The 21,708-nt window shown below is 42.1% G+C and overlaps 1 protein-coding gene across 1 annotated transcript; it reads right to left on the minus strand.

The window, feature by feature from the left end:
• Positions 1–1,544: 1,544 nt before the first annotated feature.
• NKRF (NFKB repressing factor) lies at positions 1,545–18,829 on the minus strand. Its single transcript, XM_055339150.1, has 3 exons — positions 18,160–18,829; positions 5,591–5,721; positions 1,545–4,522 (listed from the first exon to the last, which is right to left on the minus strand). The coding sequence occupies exons 1-3, from the start codon at positions 18,423–18,425 to the stop codon at positions 2,565–2,567; spliced, it is 2,355 nt and encodes a 784-aa protein (XP_055195125.1). The 5' UTR covers positions 18,426–18,829; the 3' UTR covers positions 1,545–2,564.
• Positions 18,830–21,708: the final 2,879 nt, after the last annotated feature.

Here is a 21,708-nt window from a genome sequence, read left to right on the forward strand (position 1 = left end):
CAAAAGGCAGTCTGATCTGAACTTGAATCTTCAATTCTGCACCTGCTGGTATGGGGAAGGGGACATGCGGAAGAACCAGTTATAATCAAGAGTCCTTTATTTAGGACCCATCTCCAGCTTCAGGGGTTACTCACAGCCAAGTGAATGCACCGTATTCTACTAAAAAAAAAAAGGATCCCAACAGAATGCATAAAGTTCCCATTCATTTTGCAATCAAAGGAAAAAAAAGTAGATCTGTCAGACTCAAGGCTATCTATATAACTGAAAGACTTTACTTCCTCAGAACATATTTAAGTAATTCAAATACAACTTGAAGCAGCTTGTTTATCTGTGCAGGTTTTATGGCAAAGTTACTGAGTTAAAAATGACTGCTCTTTAGAAGAAAGGGGAAATACAGGAGCCTACAGAATGGGGACAAAACAGAACGGCAAGGTTGTCAGCAGCTCATTCTTGCCAAACCCACTTCTCAACAGAATTTTATTGTCAAGCAGAGTTAAGTGACTTCACCCTTATTCCACATCAATACCAAAGCTGATCTAAGAAGTTAGGAAATCTGAACCCTCAAATCCAGAACCAAATGTATAGCTGGCCCTGTTATTTGGGAGCCTCAACTGTGACGTTAATATCCTGTTCTGTTGAACATACCTAAGTAAACCAGATTTATGTGTAGCATGTCCCCTCTCCTCACCTCCCTCCCCCCGCCCGATCATTTTGGGAAGAGGAAAGAAATGTAGAGAGAAATGAGTTTTCAGCCCCCCCCTTAATCCTCAAAGCCACTCTTACTCAAGAAAACTGAAGAATGGCTGGCTTTTCTAACTCACTAATTGAACCACAGGTTCTCAAGGTTGGCCTGAGCTCTGTAGGTTTAAAAAAAAATCCTATAAAATCTATAAACATTCTAGCTTATATTCCCTTTGCCACTATTAAAACATGTGCCAAAATAAAAGGCACACCTCATTTCTCTTCCTACCAACATCAGGAAATACCACGCACTGTAGGAAGAAGAAAGGGAGTCAGGGAAAAGCAAATATCACACAGTTGATCACAATAGGTGACTAAAACTTAGAGATCCAGGTACAAAAGCCATTCCCTTTATATTTTTAAGATACTAATTTAACTACAACGGGCAGCTTCTTGATGCAAAATATAAAAGAGAGGGGAAAGGAAATTCCTGTTTATTGTGGGCCAATTACATGCCAAGTATGGTACTAAATGTTTTCAGACACTGTAAACAACCTAATTGTTCTAGCATTTAACTATCGATATTAATATTCACCTCTAAATACTAATCCTTGATCTATCTGAGAAACAAAACCAAAATCATGTACAAGTACACAGCCTGAGATTTGGCTGCAGCCAGCATGTTGGTCTAGAGGGAAAACGTGATGGGTGACTGATTAGCTGTTCGGATCTCCTAAGTCATTATGTGCCTCCACATGTGCTCTGGTGTTGAAATATTTTGTGCAAACACCACTTCCCCTCTCCCAAGACCCAAAGTGTCGCTACTAAGCTGCTGCCCAGAAATAAGCACACTGCCATTTTGATCAACGTCAGCTCCTTTTTATTCAGGAAGCATACACTAATTCTTTTTATACATTTTTTTTTACATTCCAGAAATAAGCGAAAATAGCAGTTTTAAATATGTTTCAAAGTTGGCTTTTGGGGCTTAATAAGCTTTTTGAGAGAGGGACCAGCCAACTGACCTTTTTCATCAAAGCACCAATGTGTCTTCAGTCTTTTACCAAGCTCTGCCACAGCTGTGGCCACCCTGGATGTGCTGTACATCCACACCACGTGAAAGCTATAACGGAGAGTTGCTGTGAGTCTCTCTGCAAGGCACCAAGAACAAACAGCTCCAGCTTCCTTTCTTCAGATTGAATCAAAGTTTTTGAAACTTTTCAACTGCTCTCTCAAGTAGTGCTCTCTCAGCATGAAGACTAGAATTTGTTAAAATTCATATATCACAAGATAACAGTAAATCACTTCCAATATTCTGGAAACCACATGATAGAAGTTATAAATAAATGAACACTAAAATTACTTTAAGAAAGTTTTACATCATTTAGTCGGTAAGGACAATTTACACATACAGCACAACTTACTGTTAAACATTCTTTAACTGGCTTCACACAAAGATGAAAATAGTAATACAAAATGATCTGACATTTTCAGTAAGTCTGGAATTAAGACTGTAGTTTTATCGTAGTCAATATCAACTTTACATATTGTTGCAGATGGCTGTGCTCTATGCCCTTTAAAATGGGAATTTCTTCCTTAGGGTGAAATTCCATTTGGATATGTGTTCTTCCTTTGTACAAACTACTAAAATCTGAGGGACACAGCAATATCAAAGACACAAACAGTAACTGCACAATTTCATCTGCTGGATTAAGCTAATACAAGTGGACAGAATTCTTCAGGTTCCAATATCTAATAAAGCACTATATGAAATGAACAAGGTGAAACATCTTAAGAATGAATATACTCTGCAACCAGGACATGTGGCATTTCTTTAATTCATAAATCTGCCTCATTGGGCATTTACAAAATAAATCAGTAAGAGCTCAATTTGCCTGAGGCATCACAAGCTCATAATGCCCCACTTGGCCTTCCTGTTTGAGCTGATCTAGTAGGTCTTCCTTCCGTCTTTTTCTACCTACCACCAGGTACCTATCGTGGCCTACCCCATGCGACTTACTCTTAAGACCATACTTCTGGGCAATCTGGTGTATCTGCTTCCGCTCATCATTAGTCAGCTCTGTAGAGAAAGTCAAATCCGTGTGGCTCTCTGAGCGGGCATAGTTTCTGATGATCTGTTCAATATCTCTCTTGGCGATTTTATTTACCCTCTCTACATCGAGACCAAGCCCCTCCCGCTTATGCTGCTCTTTGACAGAGATTGGCTCCCGAATGCCCTCACCAGATTTACCTAAACCACCACCCGTCCAGCCCATCTTTCTCAGCAGCTGATTTCCTATGTTATCTTCTTTGATCTGTTGTTTGTAAGCTTCCTCTGCTGAGCGGCCCTGAATTTCATTTCTGGAAATTACATCTTCGATAGCTCCTTTCTTCAAATTGTTAATGACAGTGGGCTGGGTCTTTTTGAGGGTTTTCACAGCCTCCCCAGCAGCTTCATACTTGACTGTTTTCTTCACTCCGACTGCTTCTGCGATTACTTCACTTTCTAGAATCACCTTGCATTTCCATCGGAGGCCTGTCATTCTTTCATAGACATACTCAACTGTCATTCGGTTAAACTGAGCTGTGTCATTCAGCGTGCACACTGGATTTGAAGAATTCTCATAAACAACGAGATCCTTTATATCTTTCTTCTTTCCGGATCCCCTGGGTGAAGAGCCTGTTTGGCATTGTGAGCTTTTGACAGAAGGGTAAGTAGGTTGTGTTTTTTGAAGGATTTTCAACGCCTCATCAGCAGCTGCGTGTTTACTTGTTTTTTTGGTTCCATAACCTTCAGCTAAGCAGTGATCTTGCAGGAACACTCGGCAACGCCATGTGCGATTTGGCATCATCTCATATTTGTATTCAACTGACATTTTGTTGTATGAGGCAGAATTGTTAAGGATACCAATTGCGTCATTTGCGTTTTCGGTCAGGACAAAATTGGTCCAGTGTTTGGCAGAAGCATTAAAAATTGGCTGCCCAGAAGCATCTTTAGCCAGCACCACCAGCTCTTCTGGTGGTTTCAGAGCTGGAGGAAATTCATATGCAGGCATGCCAATCTGACACACCACAAGGTCCTCTCCGATTGTGTGCTTGAATTTCCGTCGGACAACTCTAACTTCAATACGTTTCTGCAAGAGTTTTACAGCTAGCTCAGTAGCTCGATCCCTGGACCCATTCTTGCTGCCAGCATAACCTGTGGTTAAGTAGATATTTTGGCATCTAACTTCACACGCGTAACCATCTGTTAGAAGTTTTTTATTTTTGGGGATGTCAGCAGGAGGGATTTCTTTTAAAGGAGCATATATATACTCAGGGTTTGTTTTACATGCCTGAATACACCGAGTTAACATATATGTATAATTAATCTTATCAGATCCAGAAGTCATCTCTGGATTAGAAAGATTCTTCCAGATAGTTGCTGTTAATTTTTCAATAAAATACTGCTTCTCAGCTACCACTGACTCAGGAAATGTCTGTGATGGTGAAGGCTCAGGAGCTGACTGAGAGTTTGCCTGCTGTGATGTGCTGCTTGGGGCAGGGTTCCCACTGTCAAAATACATGTTGGCTGTTACAGGCTGGTCTTTTGTGAAAATAAATCCTGATGAATCACAATACTGAGAATTCCCATCTTGTATACTGAAAGAGTCTTGAGTATAATCTTGGTAGATGTCTCTTGGCATGCTGGCAAAATGTGTTTGTTCATTTACCTCTTTTGTCTGAGGGCCATAAGGATCTTCCTGTCTTTCATCTTTTGAACTACTAGCTACAAAATGTACAGGCTCAAAACGAGGTCTCGCATGGAATTTGGAACCGGCTTGCTTTTTAGGAGGATTTTGACCTATAGAATGAGTGAAATTTACAATTCATTAAAAAGGGAATATTTAAAAAGAAGCAAACAGGAAAACAGTACCAACCATATTATTTGCAAGTTGCACTGTTGGTACAAGATACTTCCCATCACAAAAACTTCAAGTCATTAGGTGAAGGGACTCAAATATCAATGTAGGATTCCAGCATAAGAAGGATGTTCCCTGTCCCACACGTAAGGGAAGAAACTCGACAAAAAACATGCCACTAAATCAAGGATGCAGGTCACCACCACATGTGACTGGCAGACGCTTCTGTATGTAATGAGTTAAAGCACAGGTGAAGTGTACTGAGTAAGAGGTTGTTCTAGTATCATCTCATACCACCCGTGCTGGAAAGCGCCCTTCGTAAAAACTGCAAATGGACTAGATGGCTCTAATGCAAAAGAGATGATGGCCAGGGGCATTTACACAGCCTCTCTCTTTGGTATCAGAGGTGAGTAACTTTGCATAGTCCTTTACATGGTTGTGACTAAAACTCAAATAAAAGTTTAAAAAAATAATAATCAAAAGATCCCAAAGGTTTTCAACTTCAACATCTTAGTTCTGACCTATTCTGCACAAAAGGGTTGTTTGCTATATTTTATTTCTAGAACAAATAGCAGCTGGAAACTAATGGTTTGTGGGGACTATCGAATTTAAAGCTATGGAAGAACTCTGTTGAGGCCACACCAGACACTAGAGCTTCCTCCCTATAATGCTGTTCAGTAGAAAGCTGGTCCATCTTGGACGCATCCAAGAGGATTCAGTTACTTAGATGTTCAAATGATCAGAGTATAAGGTTGTTGTATTTAGAGGGAGGTTCCATGGCATGGACTTCAAGGATAGCATTATAGTGTGACTTCACTATTCCTAGTTTTCCATTCTATTTAGCACCCTCAAAAAAAAAACTGTACAGCACTAAAATTTAGAACTCTTTTACATTTGTGTAAGATCCAATGTTACCAATGTTATTTAAAATCATGTATCACACTCATATCATTCTTTTAAAAACCATGTTTTCTCTTCAAATTCCACCTTCCAAAAACAAGTATACTCACCATCACATGTTGAGAGGTGACGTTTTTGGCCTTTGGAAGGTTTGGACAGCATCAGATCATATGACGGCATCTCCCCAATATCAATACCTTCAGCCATTTGGAGAATTTTTTCCATCAGGCGTGGGCTGTACCTATTTAAATTATATAATCTATAGTTAAAACAGGTAAGAATGCAGTTTTTATTTTTATTTATTTTTAAAGATTTTATTTATTTATCCATGAGAGACAGAGACAGAGAGGCAGAGACACAGGCAGAGGGAGAAAGCAGGCTCCATGTAGGGAGCCTGACATGGGACTTGATCCTGGGTTTCCAGGATCACGCCCTGGGCTGAAGGCTGCAGCGATAAACCGCTGAGACGCCCGGCTGCCTCAGGAATGCAGTTTTTTAAAAAGCTTCTAAATGAGCGAATCTTGTAATTGCTCCCACAGGACTTTATCAACAGAGTTATCTTGGCTATAAAACAGAAGAATTTGCTCTATAATACTTACCTATCAAATGAGTAATTATGCTGTCATTAGAAGACATACAAACATAAAATAAATTTAAGTGAAGATCTTATCTTTAATTTGAATTAAAAGCATCCATATAAACTCAAGATTTATTTTTCTCTATCAGATATGCATATTATATGCAAACAATTACATTTGTTTATTTACAAAAGTACTAAGAGTGTTAGGAGTGGCTGGGTTGTTAACATCCCAACTGTGGTCTCTATCATTTCCCACAAAAAGGAATCTGGGTCCTTAGAGAAATGGCTGATTCCAAGTCTGGGGCAGGAGATGTACAAGATAAATCTGGGAGATATTCTTGTGTCTGGAAACAAGGAAGCTGTGAAAGATCTCATGGGTTGTGTCAAATGGACTCAGAAGCCAATCTGAACACTCCTACTGGCCAAGTGAGCCAACTTGAATAGCACTAAGAATAATAACCTGCAGTAGATTCAGGCACATCAAATATGTTAACAATATTGGTTTGTATTGATACTTACAAACTCATTATTGGTCACTTTTGGAAGATAGTAGTGAATCAAGTCATTATTCCAAAGACAGGTAATATTAAAGAAAGCAAGCATTTATCTGCCATGTTCCTGTACAAATTGTACATCAGAACTAAGAGTTGAGGGATCCCTGGGAGGCGCAGCGGTTTGGCGCCTGCCTTTGGCCCAGGGCGCGATCCTGGAGACCCGGGATCGAATCCCACATCGGGCTCCCGGTGCATGGAGCCTGCTTCTCCCTCTGCCTGTGTCTCTGCCTCTCTCTCTCTCTCTGTGACTATCATAAATAAATAAAAAATTAAAAAAATAAAAATAAAAAAAAAATAAAAAAAAAAACACAGGAGAAAAAACTTCAGGATCTAGGGCTAGGCCAACAGTTCTCATACTTGACACCAAAAGCATGATCCATTAAAGGAAAAATGGATAAAATGGACTTTATGAAAATTAAAAACTTTTGCTCTCAAAAGCCCCTGTGAAGAGGACAAAAAGGCAAGTTGCAGACTGGGAGAGATATTTGCAAACCATATACCCGACAAAAAAACAAAAACAAAAACTAGCAAGTAGTATAAATGTCTCTCAAAATGCAACAGTAAAAAAATACATATATTAAAAGATGAACAGAACATTTAATCAAAGAGGACAAACATAATGCAAATTAGCACATGAAAAGATGGCCAACATCATTAACTACCAGAGAAATGTAATTTAAAACCACAACAAGGTATCACTATGCACCCTTAGAATGGCTAAGGGAAAAAAGAGTAACTACATCAAATGCTGGCAAGGACACAAAGAAACTGGACCATTCATACACTGCTGGTGGAAACAGAAAATGGTATGGCTGCTCTGGATAACAACATGGAAGTGTCTTTTTTTATATATATTTTTTATTGGAGTTCGATTTGCCAACATATAGCATATCACCCAGTGCTCATCCCGTCAAGTGCCCCCTCAGTGCCCATCACCCAGTCACCCCATCCCACAGCCCACCTCCCCTTCCACTACCCCTTGTTCGTTTCCCTGAGTTAGGAGTCTCTCATGCTTTGTCAACCTCTCTGATTTTTCCAACTCATTTTCTCTTTCCCCCTTGATCCCTTTCACTATTTTTTATATTCCCTGAATGAATGAGACCATATAATAATGTTTGTCCTTTTCTGACTGACTGACTTCACTCAGCATAATACTCTCCAGGTCTATCCACGTCAAAGCCAATGGTGGGTATTTGTCATTTCAAATGGCTGAGTAATATTCCATTGTATACATAAACCACATCTTCTTTATCCATTCATCTTTCAATGGACACCGAGGCTCCTTCCACAGTTTGGCTATTGTGGACATTGCTGCTATAAACAGCGGGGTGCAGGTGTCTCGGTTTTTCACTGCATCTGTATCTTTGGGGTAAATCCCCAGTAATGCAATTGCTGGGTCATAGGGCAGTTCTGTTTTTTTAACTCTTTGATGAACCTCCACACAGTTTTCCAGAGTGGCTGTACCAGTTCACGTGGAAGTGTCTTATAAATTAAACATGCAATCACCACACGATGTAAGAACTGCACTTTTTGGGCCATTTATCTCAGAGAAATCAAAACTTATGTTCACACGATAACCTGCACAGGAATGTTCATTGCAGTTTTATTTGTAATAGCCCAAAACTACAATCAGCTCAGAAGTCCTTTAACAGGGGCGCCTGGGTGGCTCAGTTGCTTAAGCGTCTGCCTTTGGCTCAGGTCATGATCCCAGAGTCCTGGGATCAAGCACCGCATCAGGCTCCCTGCTCTGGGGGGAGCCTGCTTCTCTCTCCTCTGCCTCTGCTTGCTTGCTCACTCTCTCTGTCAAATAAATAAATAAAATCTTTAAAAAAAAAAAAGAAGTCCTTTAACAGGTGAATGGTTAAACTCTGGTATGTACACACCTCAGAACACTACTCAGCAATAAAAAGGAATAAACTATTGATACACACAATATTGTATGAGTGGGAAGGAAATGGATATGGTTATAAAAGGGTCATGTAGGGGCACATAGGTGGTGCAGCCAGTTAAGAGACTGCCTTGGGCTCAGGTCATGATCCCAGGGTCCTGGGATGAAGCCCTACGTCAGGCTCCCTGTTCAGCAGGAAGTCTGCTTCTCCCTTTCCCTCCACTTGTGCTCTCTCTCTCTCTCAAATAAATAAATAAAATCTTAAAAAAATAAAAAAGGGTGTGTGAGGGATTCCTTGTAGTACTGGAAACTGTTCAATATCTTGACTGTGTAATAAATTGCATTCAGGGACACCAGGGTGGCTCTATGGTTGAGCCTTTGGCTTTAGGTCATGATCCTGGAGTCCTGGGATCAAGTCCCGCATCAGGCTCCTGGCAAGGAGCCTGCTTCTCCCTCTGGCTACGCCTCTGCCTCTTTCTCTCTGTCTCTCATGAATAAAATCTTTAAAATAAAGTAATTACATTCAACTAAATTCACACACACACAAATACTAATAAAACTGGGAGACTGAATAAAATCAATGGATTGTTAACAATGTCATTATCCTGGTTTTGATATAACACAATAGGGATCCCTGGGTGGCGCAGCGGTTTGGCGCCTGCCTTTGGCCCAGGGCGTGATCCTGGAGATCCGGGATCGAGTCCCACGTCGGGCTCCCGGTGCATGGAGCCTGCTTCTCCCTCTGCCTCTGTCTCTGCGCCTCTCTCTCTCTCTCTGTGACTATCATAAATAAAAAAATTTTAAAAAATTTAAAAAAAAAGATATAACACAATCATTTTGCAAAATGTTATCATTGGGGGAACTGGGTAGAGTGCAGGGCACCTCTTTGTATTATTTCCTACAACTGCATGTGAATCTACAATTATCTCAATAGAAATTTCAATTTAAAAAGTTGATGAGAACTTTATAATCTTACTATCACTGAAAAATGAGACAAGCAGACATGTGTCCCCTTATAGGATATGACAAGAAACACAAAGCACTATCTATAAAGTACTGTCTTTCAAATAATTGAACCTGAATCTAATCAAGCCCTTTACTCCCAGAAATATGTTAAACATCACCATAAGAACATAGCCAGCCAAATCTACAATGAAGGGAACACTATGTGACAATCCAATTTCTTCATCAAATAGACAGCATGAAAATAAAAGGATAGGGGAATGGGGTTACAGATTAAAGGAGACAGATCAACCAAATACAACGCATGGACCTGGTCTGGATCATGAATCAAACAAACCAACTGTATAAATACAAACAAGGGGCACCTGGCTGGCTCCATTGGTAGAGCATGTGACTCTTGATCTTGGGGTTGTTAAAGTTGGAACCCCTGTGTAAAAATAAAATTCAAAAAATACACTTTGAAACAAATGGAGAGGGACGCCTGGGTGGCTCAGGAGGTGATCCTGGAGTCCCAGGATCGAGTCCCACATCAGGGTCCCTGAATGGAGCCTGCTTCTCCCTGTGCCTATGTCTCTGCCTCTGTGTGTCTCTCATGAATAAAAAAAAATCTTTTAAAAAATGAAACAAATGGAGAAAACTGAACATGGACTAGGCATTAGATGATTTTAAGAAATTAATGTTAATTTTGTTGAGTGAAATAATGGAATTATGACTTTATTTTTTAAGTAGGCTCCATAGCTAACATGGAGCCCAACATGGGGCTTGAACTCATGACCCTGAGATCAAGAACTGAGCTCTGAGCGGAGATTAAGAGTCAGACGTTTAACTAACTGAGCCACCCAAGCACCCCTATTATGACTATGTTTATTTAAAAAATTCTTATCTGTGGGGCACCTGGGTGGTTCAGTCGGTTAAGCGTCTGACTCCTGATTTTGGCTCAGATCATGGTCTCAGGGTTGTGAGATGGGAGCCCAGCAAAGGGCTCCATACCCAGTGGAGCTTGCTTAAGATTCTCTCTTCCTGTCCCTCTGCCCCTCCCCCCAGCAAAAAATTTTTTTAAAAAATTCTTATCTAGTACAGATACATACTAAAGTATTTGCAGGTCAGGAATGGTGTCAAGATTTTCTTTACTATACTCCAGACTATCTCCCACAAAAAAACGGGGCACAACAGAAGAAATGAGAAGGGCAGCATGACAGACCTTGATATTGCTGAAGTTGAGTGATGGGTACATGGAGGTCCAATAAACTCTTTTACTTTTTTTTAATTTTTTTTATTTATTTATGATAGTAACAGAGAGAGAAAGAGAGAGAGGCAGAGACATAGGCAGAGGGAGAAGCAGGCTCCATGCACCAGAAGCCCGATGTGGGATTCGATCCCGGGTCTCCAGGATCACGCCCTGGGCCAAAGGCAGGCGCCAAACCGCTGCGCCACCCAGGGATCCCAACTCTTTTACTTTTATGTGTTTGATTTTTTCCATAATAAAAAGCTTCAAAACATATAATTTTCATTTTTTAAAATTCTATTTATTTATTCGAGAGAGAGAGAGAGAGAGAGAGGCAGAGACACAGGCAGAGGGAGAAACAGGCTCCATGCAGGGAGCCTGATGCAGGACTTGATCCCAAGATCCCAGGATCATGACCTGAGCCGAAGGTAGATACTCACCCAGGTGCTCCAAACATATAATTTTTTTAAGATTTATTTATTTATTCGAGAGAGAGAGAGAGAGAGAGAGAGAGAGAGGCAGAGACACAGGAGGAGGGAAAAGCAGGCTTCATGCTGGGAGCCCTACGCGGGACTTGATCCCGCGACTCCAGGATCGCGCCCTGGGCCAAACGCAGGCGCCAAACTGCTGAGCCACCCAGTGATCCTGAAACATATAATTTTTAAAAGGGCTCCTTATAAAGTAGATTGGCTGCTTGACAGAATATCATATAACTGCAGAGAAACAAACATACAAGCTCCAGTGAAGTTTTTGTTATCATGGGGACCTACTCACCCTTCCTACCTTGAGAGCTTTTCCTGGCCTATGACCAAAAAAAAGAGACTACTGGTGGCATTTGGGAAGAATGTTCTGAATGTGAAAAACTATCACACCTTTACATGAATAGGTTCTGAACTTGAAGGAAGGTAACATTTTCCACATTTGGCACAACTGGTTCCATACCCATCAGACATCTTTCCTTGCAAAGCAGAGAAGTCAAGACATGGTGGCCTTCAATGACAGATTAGATTAGCATGAGCTAGCTCAGTTGTAACCTGCACTTCCCACGGATAACTGCTCATATTGCGGCTACTGCTAACATCAGCATTTAAATGCCAAGAATAGCTTTATTTTCATTTATTTTTTTTAAGATTTTATTTATTTATTCACGAGAGACAGAGAGAGAGAGGCAGGCAGAGACACAGGTTCCATGCAGGGAGCCGGATGTGGGACTCGATCCGGAGACCACGGGATCACGCCCTGAGCCGAAGGCAGATAGATGCTCAACTGCTGAGCCACCCAGGTGCCCCTATTTTCATTTATTCTTATCTAAACATCAGAAAGTATAGCCTTAAAAAAAGAAGGTGGGGAGCCCTGGGTGGCTCAGCGGTTTGGCACCTGCCTTTGGCCCAGGGCGTGATCCTGGAGACCCGGGATCAGGTCCCATGTCGGGCTCCCTGCTTGGAGCCTGTTTCTCCCTCTCTGTGTAACTCTCATGAATGAATAAATAAAATCTTTAAAAAAAAAAGTAAAACCTAAAACATTATACTTTCTATATATCACTTCCATTCAGATTTGGGAGTCCAATTTCTAAGGTATAGAATGAAAACAAAAGATTATGACAATAAAAGTCTATGCATCTTAACCTGGTAATGCCAATTTTTCTGCTTGAATTGGTACTACACTCAAGCCACTCACCTTGAGTTCCAGTCAAAATTGTCCAGACTTCAATTCCAGCCTGATTCCAAATATGGCATACAACTGTAAATGGCATGTATATCATACATAGAAGTGTGCATGAATGATGCATTTGGGGCTCATTCCATTCACTTTTCTCTCCAGTTTCTTCAGTATCAGTAATGATTATACCTACCTACTCCTCCCTATTCATTACATCTGCCACAAAATTCAACATCACCCATGGGCTATAAAAATAAACCTTTGTGTAGGTTGTGAACACAGTCAGCTTCTCAGTCCTTTATTAGGAAGTCATAATACTGAGGAAACCCAACCAGCTCAAACAATAATAGAAAAGACTCTATAGTACCTAACTATTGACTATTCAGAGAACAATGTAAATATTAATCTAGAATCTTTAATAAGACCATTAGGATTTCATTCTCTCCTCTAAAATTCTTCAGAGAATAGCTATCCAAGAATAAAGAAGTGGTTCCACAAATTTTATATAAGCCAAGCTAGTAAAGCTTTTATTACTGCTTTCCATTATATATTTTTTGTAGATTTTATCTTTAAAAGATTTATTTAATGGGGACACCTGGGTGGCTCAGTCAGTTAAGCATCTGCCTTCAGTTCAGGTCATGATCTTGGAGTCCCAGGATCAAGCCCTGCATCAGGCTCCCTGCTCAGTGGGCAGTCTGCTTCTCCTTCTCTTTCTGTCCCTCCCACCACTCATGCTCTCTCTTGCTCTCTTTGAAATAAAGAAATAAAATATTTTTAAAAATAAAAATAAAAGCAGCCTCTACATGTGGGGTTAAAAAAAGATTTATCTATTTGAAAAAGAGAGAGAGAGAGAACGAGAACACGAGCAGGTGGAGCAGAGGGAGAGGGAAAGAAAATCCCAGGCAGACTCTGTGCTGAGCATGGAGCCTGATGCGGGGCTTGATCTCATGACCCTGAGGTCAGGACCTGACCAAAATCAAGAGTCAGATGCTCAACCAATTGCGCCACCCACGCTCTCCTAAAGGTGTTACTTTAAAATCTATAGGGCACCTGGGTGGTGCAGTTGGTTAAGCATCTGCCTTCAGCTCAGGTCATGATCCTGGGGTCCTGGGATTGAGCCCTGCACTGGGTTCCCTGTTCAGCAGGGAACTTGCTTCTCCCTCTCCTGCTCCCCCTGCTTGTGCTGTCAAGTAAATAAATAAAATCTTTTAAAAAGATAAAACCTACTATGAGGAAAAAAAAACCTACTATGAGGGGCACCTGAGTGGCACAGACAGTTAAGTGCCTGGCTCTTGATTTCAGCTCAGGTCCTGATCTCAGGGTTGTGAGATTGAGCCCCACCTTGGGGGCTCTGCACTGAGTCTGCTTGAGATTCTCTCTTGCTATCTCTCTCAAATAAACAAATAAGTCTTTAAAAAAAGTAACATCTTTACTCCAAAAATTTTAGAGAACCCACCAAGAAAAGCGCCTAGAAACCCAACCACTGATAACTTCATTAAAATTTTGGAGTTTACTTTTTATTCCTTGTTCTATGCTTTCCATTCCACCTCCCCCAAAAAACTCCTATGAGATCACCTATGTTGATTTGCAATCTGGCAGGATGGGGAGTTGTTCTTAATTTATGGTATAAGTTTTTTTCTATGCCATTACCACATGAGTTTTAATGGCTACACGGTATTTTACCTTATGGACAGACCATGATCCAATTTATCATTAAGGCAAATCTAATACAGTAATTTTACGATGCATGCATATTATATATTTAAGTCTAATTTACCCATTTGATCATAAATGCTTAAAAAACAAAATCAAAAAGCCTCAGCAGGTCTTTAGGGTTTTTAAAGATAGCTTATTATGTACCAAGCTTTTAGAAATCAGGATGCTATTCAACTGTCCCACCAAGCCTGACATACATAAAGATGATTTATAATGGACAAAGACATGTGACTTCATGAATCTTACATTCTTGAAAAAAGATAGGCACATACTTATGATCTACAAGGCACCTGTAATTTAACAAATATCTAGCAATGCTTCCAAAATTAAAAAAAATTATTAAACTGCTCCACTGGGTCCAAAAAAATGCTGAGGTCTGAAAACTAAACAAATCTAGATTTTCAAGTATAAATTTATTTAAAACTATCAGTAAGATTCTTAACATCATAAGTGAATAACACACAACCAGATAATTGATAAATCTTTTGAAAGCTCTCACTCACACTTCTTTAGCTGGTGACTGATGCACACTACCTATGTGCAAAGTTAGTTTCACAACATGAGCTCAACTGGCACCTACCTTACAAAAACCAGTCTCATAGCAACAAGGAAGAGACCATCAAGGCAGCAAACCTGGTTTCATTTTAAAAAATAGATACACTATCTACAGTTTTTAAGTAAAAATAATACAGTTCCATGGGACGCCTGGGTGGCTCAGCGGTTGAGCTTCTGCCTTCAGCCCAGGGCCTGATCCCGGAATCCTGGGATGGAGTCCCACATGGGGCTTCCTGCATGGAGCCTGATTCTCTCTCTGCCTATGTCTCTGCCTCTCTCTGTGTGTCGCTCATGATTAAATAAGTAAAATCTTTAAAAAATTTGTACAATTCCCCGGCGTCCATATGAACAATTATGTAAGTGCTACAGATGCAATTGATTAGAAGACCGCACTAACTTTTGTTTCAGAGGTAGAGTTTAGTGACTCATCAGTTGCATATAACACCCAGTGCTCATTACATCAAGGGCCCTGCCCTCCTTAATGCCCATCACCCCGTTATCCCACTCCCCCACCCACCCGCACTAACTTTCATTGGCCACAAGACATATCTTAGAAATTGCTAGCAGAAGAAATTCTTTTGACAGGCTGTTTACTTTTATGAAACAGCAAAATAGTGAAGAGAAATAACTTCAGTTATTTGAGCTTCCTAGTTGCCTGGGACTATGAGGGAAAAATGATCAAAAAGCAGATTGGAAAACACTGCTTTATTTTATCCTATAAATCAGTGGTTCTTGTGGTATAATCAATGGACCAGCATCTCCTAATCATCAGTATCACCAGGGAACTTGTTAGAAATGCAAACTCAGGGGTCCTACCTCAGACCTACTGAATCAGAAAGCCTGCGGTGGGGCTCCACAATCTGTGCTTAACAAGCCTAATGGTTGATTCTGATGCTTAAGTTTGAGAACCACTGTTACAGAACTGAGATATTCGAGCTTGTTACATTTGTTACATGCAAATCGCCACTATTACCAAAAGGAATGAAACAGTTTGCCTCCCTGTACATGTTGAGCTCCCCCTGGCTTGGTCTTAAGATCAAGGAGTTTCCAAAGATATCCTTGACCTAAGAGTTAGTTCAGCCCCCACTAAAAAGAACACAGAAAGCCCTTCATTGGGGAAAAAAAAGTGCTACTATTTACAACCTGTTCCAAAAGTCAAGGGATGAACAATGAATTAACAATTTAAATTTAGAATGGGCTGTTGCACCATGTATTCTGCAGTTCCCTTGAGAGAACAGTTTTCTGTCCCGGAAGAACAGACCAGAATATGAGCTCTGCCAACATCAACCTTAAGAAGTACTGGAAAATAGACTCTACCCACCTGAAGCTGACAGCTAACATAAAGTATGACTAAGGTGGAAAGCTGCACTTGGTCCCTAGCTTCCAAGATTCTTAATTGCCCTTTCCCTTTCTCCTGTAACTATTATCAGATATAACGCAAACATTATTCTTCAGTAAAGCTATTTGATAATGTGGTAATTCTTGCAGTGACAGAGCTGACTTAACTAAAATGTTACATGATGTAATAATGTGTGCATGTGTGTGTATATTCATCATGTTACACACACACACTCTACACACAGATGTGCTTGGGTGAGTGCATATACACATAAAATGTCCTGGATGCTTGAGCTTTTAACACCAACTATCTTTGGCCTGCTTTGTATTGCTTAATGCCCTAGTTTATGTAAAGGGCTGTTGTTCTTGGAATGAAATCCTGAGATAATAATGATGTGTCTTGTGTCAGTTACTTCCTTTCACTCCTGGTCCATCCTTCCCAAATATAGCAGTGGTGTCTCAGTGGAAAGAGCATTCAGAGGACCTGAGTTCTAGCCCCGACTGTAGGATCTTGGAAAAGTCACTTAACTTCTTGACCTCCATTGATTTAGATGTAAAAATGAGATATCACCTAATTCCCAAGGCTGTCGTATTACGAGAAATACATAAATAATTAAAATATTTTATACATTATAAAGCTATATTCATCTGTTACCCCACACATATTTATTGAGTGGCCACTGTGTAGAAGACACTCTTCTGGGCCCTGAGTATAAAGGTGTGAACAAGACAGCAAAAACCTCTTCCCCAAAGGAGCTTAGACTCTTGTGAGAAGATTTATTATTGATACAATAGATAGTTATTCTCCCACATGTAAAAATTTTTTCAGGATTCAAATTTCCCTTGGCCTTCTGTGATATCACGGAGATGTATGATTATAGGATAAGGATACTTTTTTAACTGCAAAAACAATATTGTTAAGTGAAGGTCAATTAGATTTATCTGAATTGATTACTGAGGCTTCCCCAATTATAACCAGTTCCTCCAGTGAAATAATCATTGTCTCTGGAGGCAGAAATTATACTAACCTAGAGAATATAGGAAAAAATAAACTTTGGTGATTAAAGCAGAATAAAGTATACACTGGATACTATGTTTAACAATTACAGGTAGAAGTAGACAATTCTATTTTTCTGAATCTGTTATGGTCATTCCTAGAACTGAATTGGCTGAATTTGATCTGATCATTTTCCAGAATTTTTCATCCTTCCTAATAAAAAATTCACCGTGAGGCAGGAGTGTCCAAAAAAAGAAGCCTCTCAGTCTATCAAAGGAATGATTAGTCTAGGACTGATTTGGGGGTGCTACTTGGACAGAAGTCCAAGTAGCCTGTTTAAAAAAATGCGTTGGAACCATACTGCAGTCTCCATTGAATGCAAAGAGCTCTCAAAGAGGCCTGTTCAGAACGCGCACCAGGATCTAGGGAAGGGGGAGGGAACGAACTCAGACACACAGACACACAGACAAACACACCTAAAACCTCACCCAGAGACCAAATATTAATCCTCCAGATCACATTTAAGGTGAAAGGAGGGCAATCCATTTTTAGAGTAAGATATATCCATCTCTTTGTTTGCGTCCAGGCACATTATGCGCAAATCTACAAGCGAGGCGGACCCTGCAGCTGAGAGACCTCATACAAACCGCCTCCCCAGGAGAAGACAGTAAAACCCCGCCGCCCGGGGGCTGGTGCTGTTTTATTTAATGGGGATACAAAGAGGGAGTGGTCAGGAGGAGACCAGCAAGGTTCCCCTCGTCCACCGCCCTCCCCTCCCCCCGCCCCCCCGCAGCCCGCGCAGACCCTCGAAGCCCGTACTGTCGAATATCTCTGCGGATACCGCATCCTTGGAAGGTCCTACGCAGGTCCAAGATTCTGCTATTCGTCATTTCCCACGCCCTCCAAAACCAGCGCCACAATGACCACCCCTCAACAATCCTCTTACAGGTGCTGCTTTATCTCCATCCCTGCTCCTAGAGGAGCTGCTCCCGTGATCCCCGCACCCTTCTTCTGGCTGTTATGTCATATCCTCTACCTCGCTTGGCTGATCTCCCCAAACCAACACTGAACCCTCTGGTGTCCTCCAGCACCTCCAAATCTCTAGCCTCTAACCCCTCGTCCGTATGCTGGCCCCGTCTCTATCCCGACCTCCATCATCGAACCCCTTACCCCGTCCCTAACCCGACCCTCACACCTTCCTCACCTGCAGCCCAGGAAAACGTGGTTGGTCCAGGCGGCGGAGAGCGCGAGGAGCTGGTCCAGGGCAGCCCCGGGATAGCTGTGCAGGTGCCGACAGATGAAGCTGCGCCGCAGAGCCCACTGCCAGTCACTTTCGTGGCTATAGCGCCACTGCTCCAGCACTGGCTCGGGCGGGGGCGGCGGGAGGGGCGGCAACGGCGGCGGCGGGAGGGGGGGCAGCGGCGGCGGCGACAGGAAGTCGCCCCCCAACAGCAGACGTCCGCCAGCCATCTTCTCCGCCCCCAAGCAGGGACCCCAAGGAAGAAGCCGGCTACCCACCAGGAGCGAGCGGGAACGGGGGTCGGTGGGAGGGGCCGGGTGAGGAGGGGCGCTCCTAGGCGCGAAGACCAACTCTCAGGGGACTGGAGTGTGTGCGGGGGCGGGGGGCGACCGTTAAAAGGAAAAGGCGAGCACGAGCTCACGTCCCGACGCCGGGGCTCACGCCGGCAGCACTCCTCCAACTCGTGGAGGCGCAGGAGAGCGCCCGCCGCAGTCACACGCGCGCCGGGGAGGCCAGGCCCGGCCCGGTGCTCCGCACTTCCAGCGACCCGCAGACCCCCACACTGCGCGGCGACCCGGGGAGCCACCAGCACGCTCTGCTCCCCCTCCTCTGGGCTCTAGCCTACCTACCCGCGTGCCGCCCCGAGGTTGTGAGGCCAGTGCGCGTGCGCCGCGGCTGTTCCCTAACTTCGAAATTCCGTCGCCAAATCTCGCGCGAGGTACATTTTCCCCTCCTGTGACGACTAACGGCCTTTGACGCACTACGGTGACAAGCGGAGGGCGGGGACTTTGGGAAGGGAATTTTGGAAGGTTCTCTAAGCTTCGGGAACAGGATTCCGTGAAATCCCTGGAAGGCGCCCTCGGATGATTGTTGGCCCGACAGCTCGCCTGGCGCTTTTGCTGGGTTTTTGAGCCGTGGGACAGTAGGACCGTGCCTTTTGGCGGGGGTGACGGAGGGGTGGACACTTCGGTTTGGATTTTACACTTTATAAAAAATGTCAGCCCCCCGAGGGGCTTTTTCTTCAGAGTCCAGCTTAAAAATCTCTGCATCGTGCGCCATTAGCTTTGTATTTTATTGTGAAAACATAGGGAATATGTGACACTTGCAAAGAAAATCATCCACAGCGCCACTTCTCAAGTCAGCCACTTGCATCATCCATATGCCATTCCAATTGCTGGCAAATACAGGCACCATGTTTACACAGATCTGATCGCAACTGCAAATAATTCTGTGTGTCATGTATCAATTTAAAACGTGCAAAATATTACTAAACACAAAAAGAGCTCAAAGTAGAAAGTTAAAAGCTGCACAGCAGCAAATGGCTAAATCACTCTGTCGTCACACGGATCACTCCACCTGTGGATCTGCTCCAGGCAGCTTCCTCAGTCTGTGTCTGCGCCAACCTGCGATAGTCGAGTAATCAACAAATGTCTCTCAGCTGGGATTGACACAGCACCTACTGTACGCTCAATACAGTAGAAATACAAAGGAAAAAGAAACAGGGTTTTCTCTGTTGTCCTAGAACTGATTACAGTCTTGGGAGGGAGAAAATAGTCTTGCATCAACCTACCATACCACTGGCAGCAGGACCATTGGATGAGGTGGCTTTGACTCACTGCACTCTTTAACTCTTTAAATGACATACTTCTCATTATATGACACATCTTATGTGTAGGGGTATATTGGACTAAGAAGAGCAGAAGATAACAGTTTTCACACTGTTTCATAATGATTTTATTTCTGTCTGTCCCATTATGCAGAGTGTGCTTTGTCTTTGACACAATGGTAAGCATTCATGTTTATTGAAGTAATGGCTGTCTTTAAACCATCAAATCAGAGAACATGATACTAGGAAGGAAGCTTTGAAATCATACATTCAAGGCACCCTTGTATGAGTGAGAAAAATAAGGCCAGAGAGGTGAATTGACTTGCTGTAGGCTGTACAGATTGTTCCCGGCAAAGCTGAGATCAGAATCTCTGTCACCTGACTCCTTTATCCGGTGTTTCCCCAGACATTTGCCACTGCATTGCCCTGGGTTGTTTCTTCTTCTCCTTCTCCTCCTCTTTCTCCTTCACAGCATGTATCAACTTTTGAAATTTATTTTTTTAAAGTTTGACTGTTCCCACCCCCCAGGAATGTTAGCTCTATGAGAACAAGAAACTCATCCATCTTGCTTTTAGCACCTACACCTAGCTCCTGTAGACACTCCAGAGATATTTGTTGAATTAAATGAATCATTGAATGAATGAATGAATGAGTGAATGAAGGTTCTTCCCATTGTTCCAATCTTGAGAAATTCATTTTCTTGGAGCCTACATTTTAAGCCAATTTGTTATTTCACAGCTGGATTAATTTCTGTCTTAACTGCCAACTTTGATCAAAATCAGCATTGTAAAAAAAAATCAGCGTTGTAATCAATATCCTAGAAAAATATTTGAAAAAATAAAAACAACTTCCTCTCAGCTTGGATTAAAACTTTTCCATCATATAGCAACAAATTATTGTAATCTGAGTTTGAACTTGGATTACAAAATGAGAGGCAGTGAGACTGATATTAGAGGCCATTTGCTTTGGGACAGCCATAACTGGATTCCATTTGTAACTCCCACTTGAAAAAAACAGTTCCATCCTCTGGAAAACGGAACAAAAATTTGCATGACTCTCCATGACCTTCTTTCCCTGATAATCCTTCATTTTTAAAAAAGATTTATTCATCTATTCGTGAAAGACACAGAGAGAGAGAACCAGAGTCACAGGCAGAGGGAGAAGCTCGCTCCCCACAGAGAGCCCAATGCGGGACCAGATCTGGATGCCCAACCACTGAGCCACCCAGGTGTCCCCCTAGTAATCCTTATAATCAAAAAAATCCTTCAGCCAACCTATGTTCAGCCCATTCCCTTCTCACAAGCCACAGATATTTCCTTAGTGAGCAGGAGCTGAGATCTCTAAACAGAAGTAAATTATTTGAATAATGGTTGAAGAGAAGTGTAGGAGGGAGCAGTGATAAAGGCAGCCATCACAATTCTAAAATGATCCAGAAACTTCCTGAAATCATCCATCCTCCTCTCCTTCATCATCTTTCTCTGCTCCAACACAGGCTCTTGCCACTGTCTTTACACACACTAACAGCTCTGAGCTTCCCTCCCTACCCTTTCCTATGGAAGAATCGGTGACTGATTAAAGGACAAAGGACAGAGACTTAGAGCCTGGCCCCACCCCCCATACGTTATCCCAGAAATTAGATCACCAAAAGTTCTTGACCAGAGTAGTCTGCACTACAATATCTTCTTGAGAAATGTTTCCTAGCAGATTAAAAGCAATAGCTAGGAGCTCCCACTGGCCAAATCTTGGTAATTTGAGCATCAAAATTATTAAGGACAGCAACGAACTATTGAAAAAAATGGGAAGCCATAAGTCCACAGTGTACTAAGCAGATGAAGAAGTAATGTGGGAGAAAGGAGGGCCTTGGCTTACAATCGAACACTATGTGCTGACTGATAAATATGAAGGGA

Source organism: Nyctereutes procyonoides, unplaced genomic scaffold, assembly GCF_905146905.1.
Source record: "Nyctereutes procyonoides isolate TBG_1078 unplaced genomic scaffold, NYPRO_anot_genome, whole genome shotgun sequence".
Lineage (NCBI taxonomy): Eukaryota > Metazoa > Chordata > Mammalia > Carnivora > Canidae > Nyctereutes > Nyctereutes procyonoides.

What these genes read in the sequence shown, in the direction of transcription:
- NKRF (XM_055339150.1), bottom strand. Translation starts at nt 18,425, where the DNA reads ATGGCTGGCGGACGTCTGCTGTTGGGGGGCGACTTCCTGTCGCCGCCG. An exon ending in CACGTTTTCCTGGGCTGCAG is followed by an intron (nt 5,722 to 18,159) that starts GTGAGGAAGGTG and finishes TAATTTAAATAG; the next exon opens with GTACAGCCCACGCCTGATGG. An exon ending in TCACCTCTCAACATGTGATG is followed by an intron (nt 4,523 to 5,590) that starts GTGAGTATACTT and finishes CTCATTCTATAG; the next exon opens with GTCAAAATCCTCCTAAAAAG.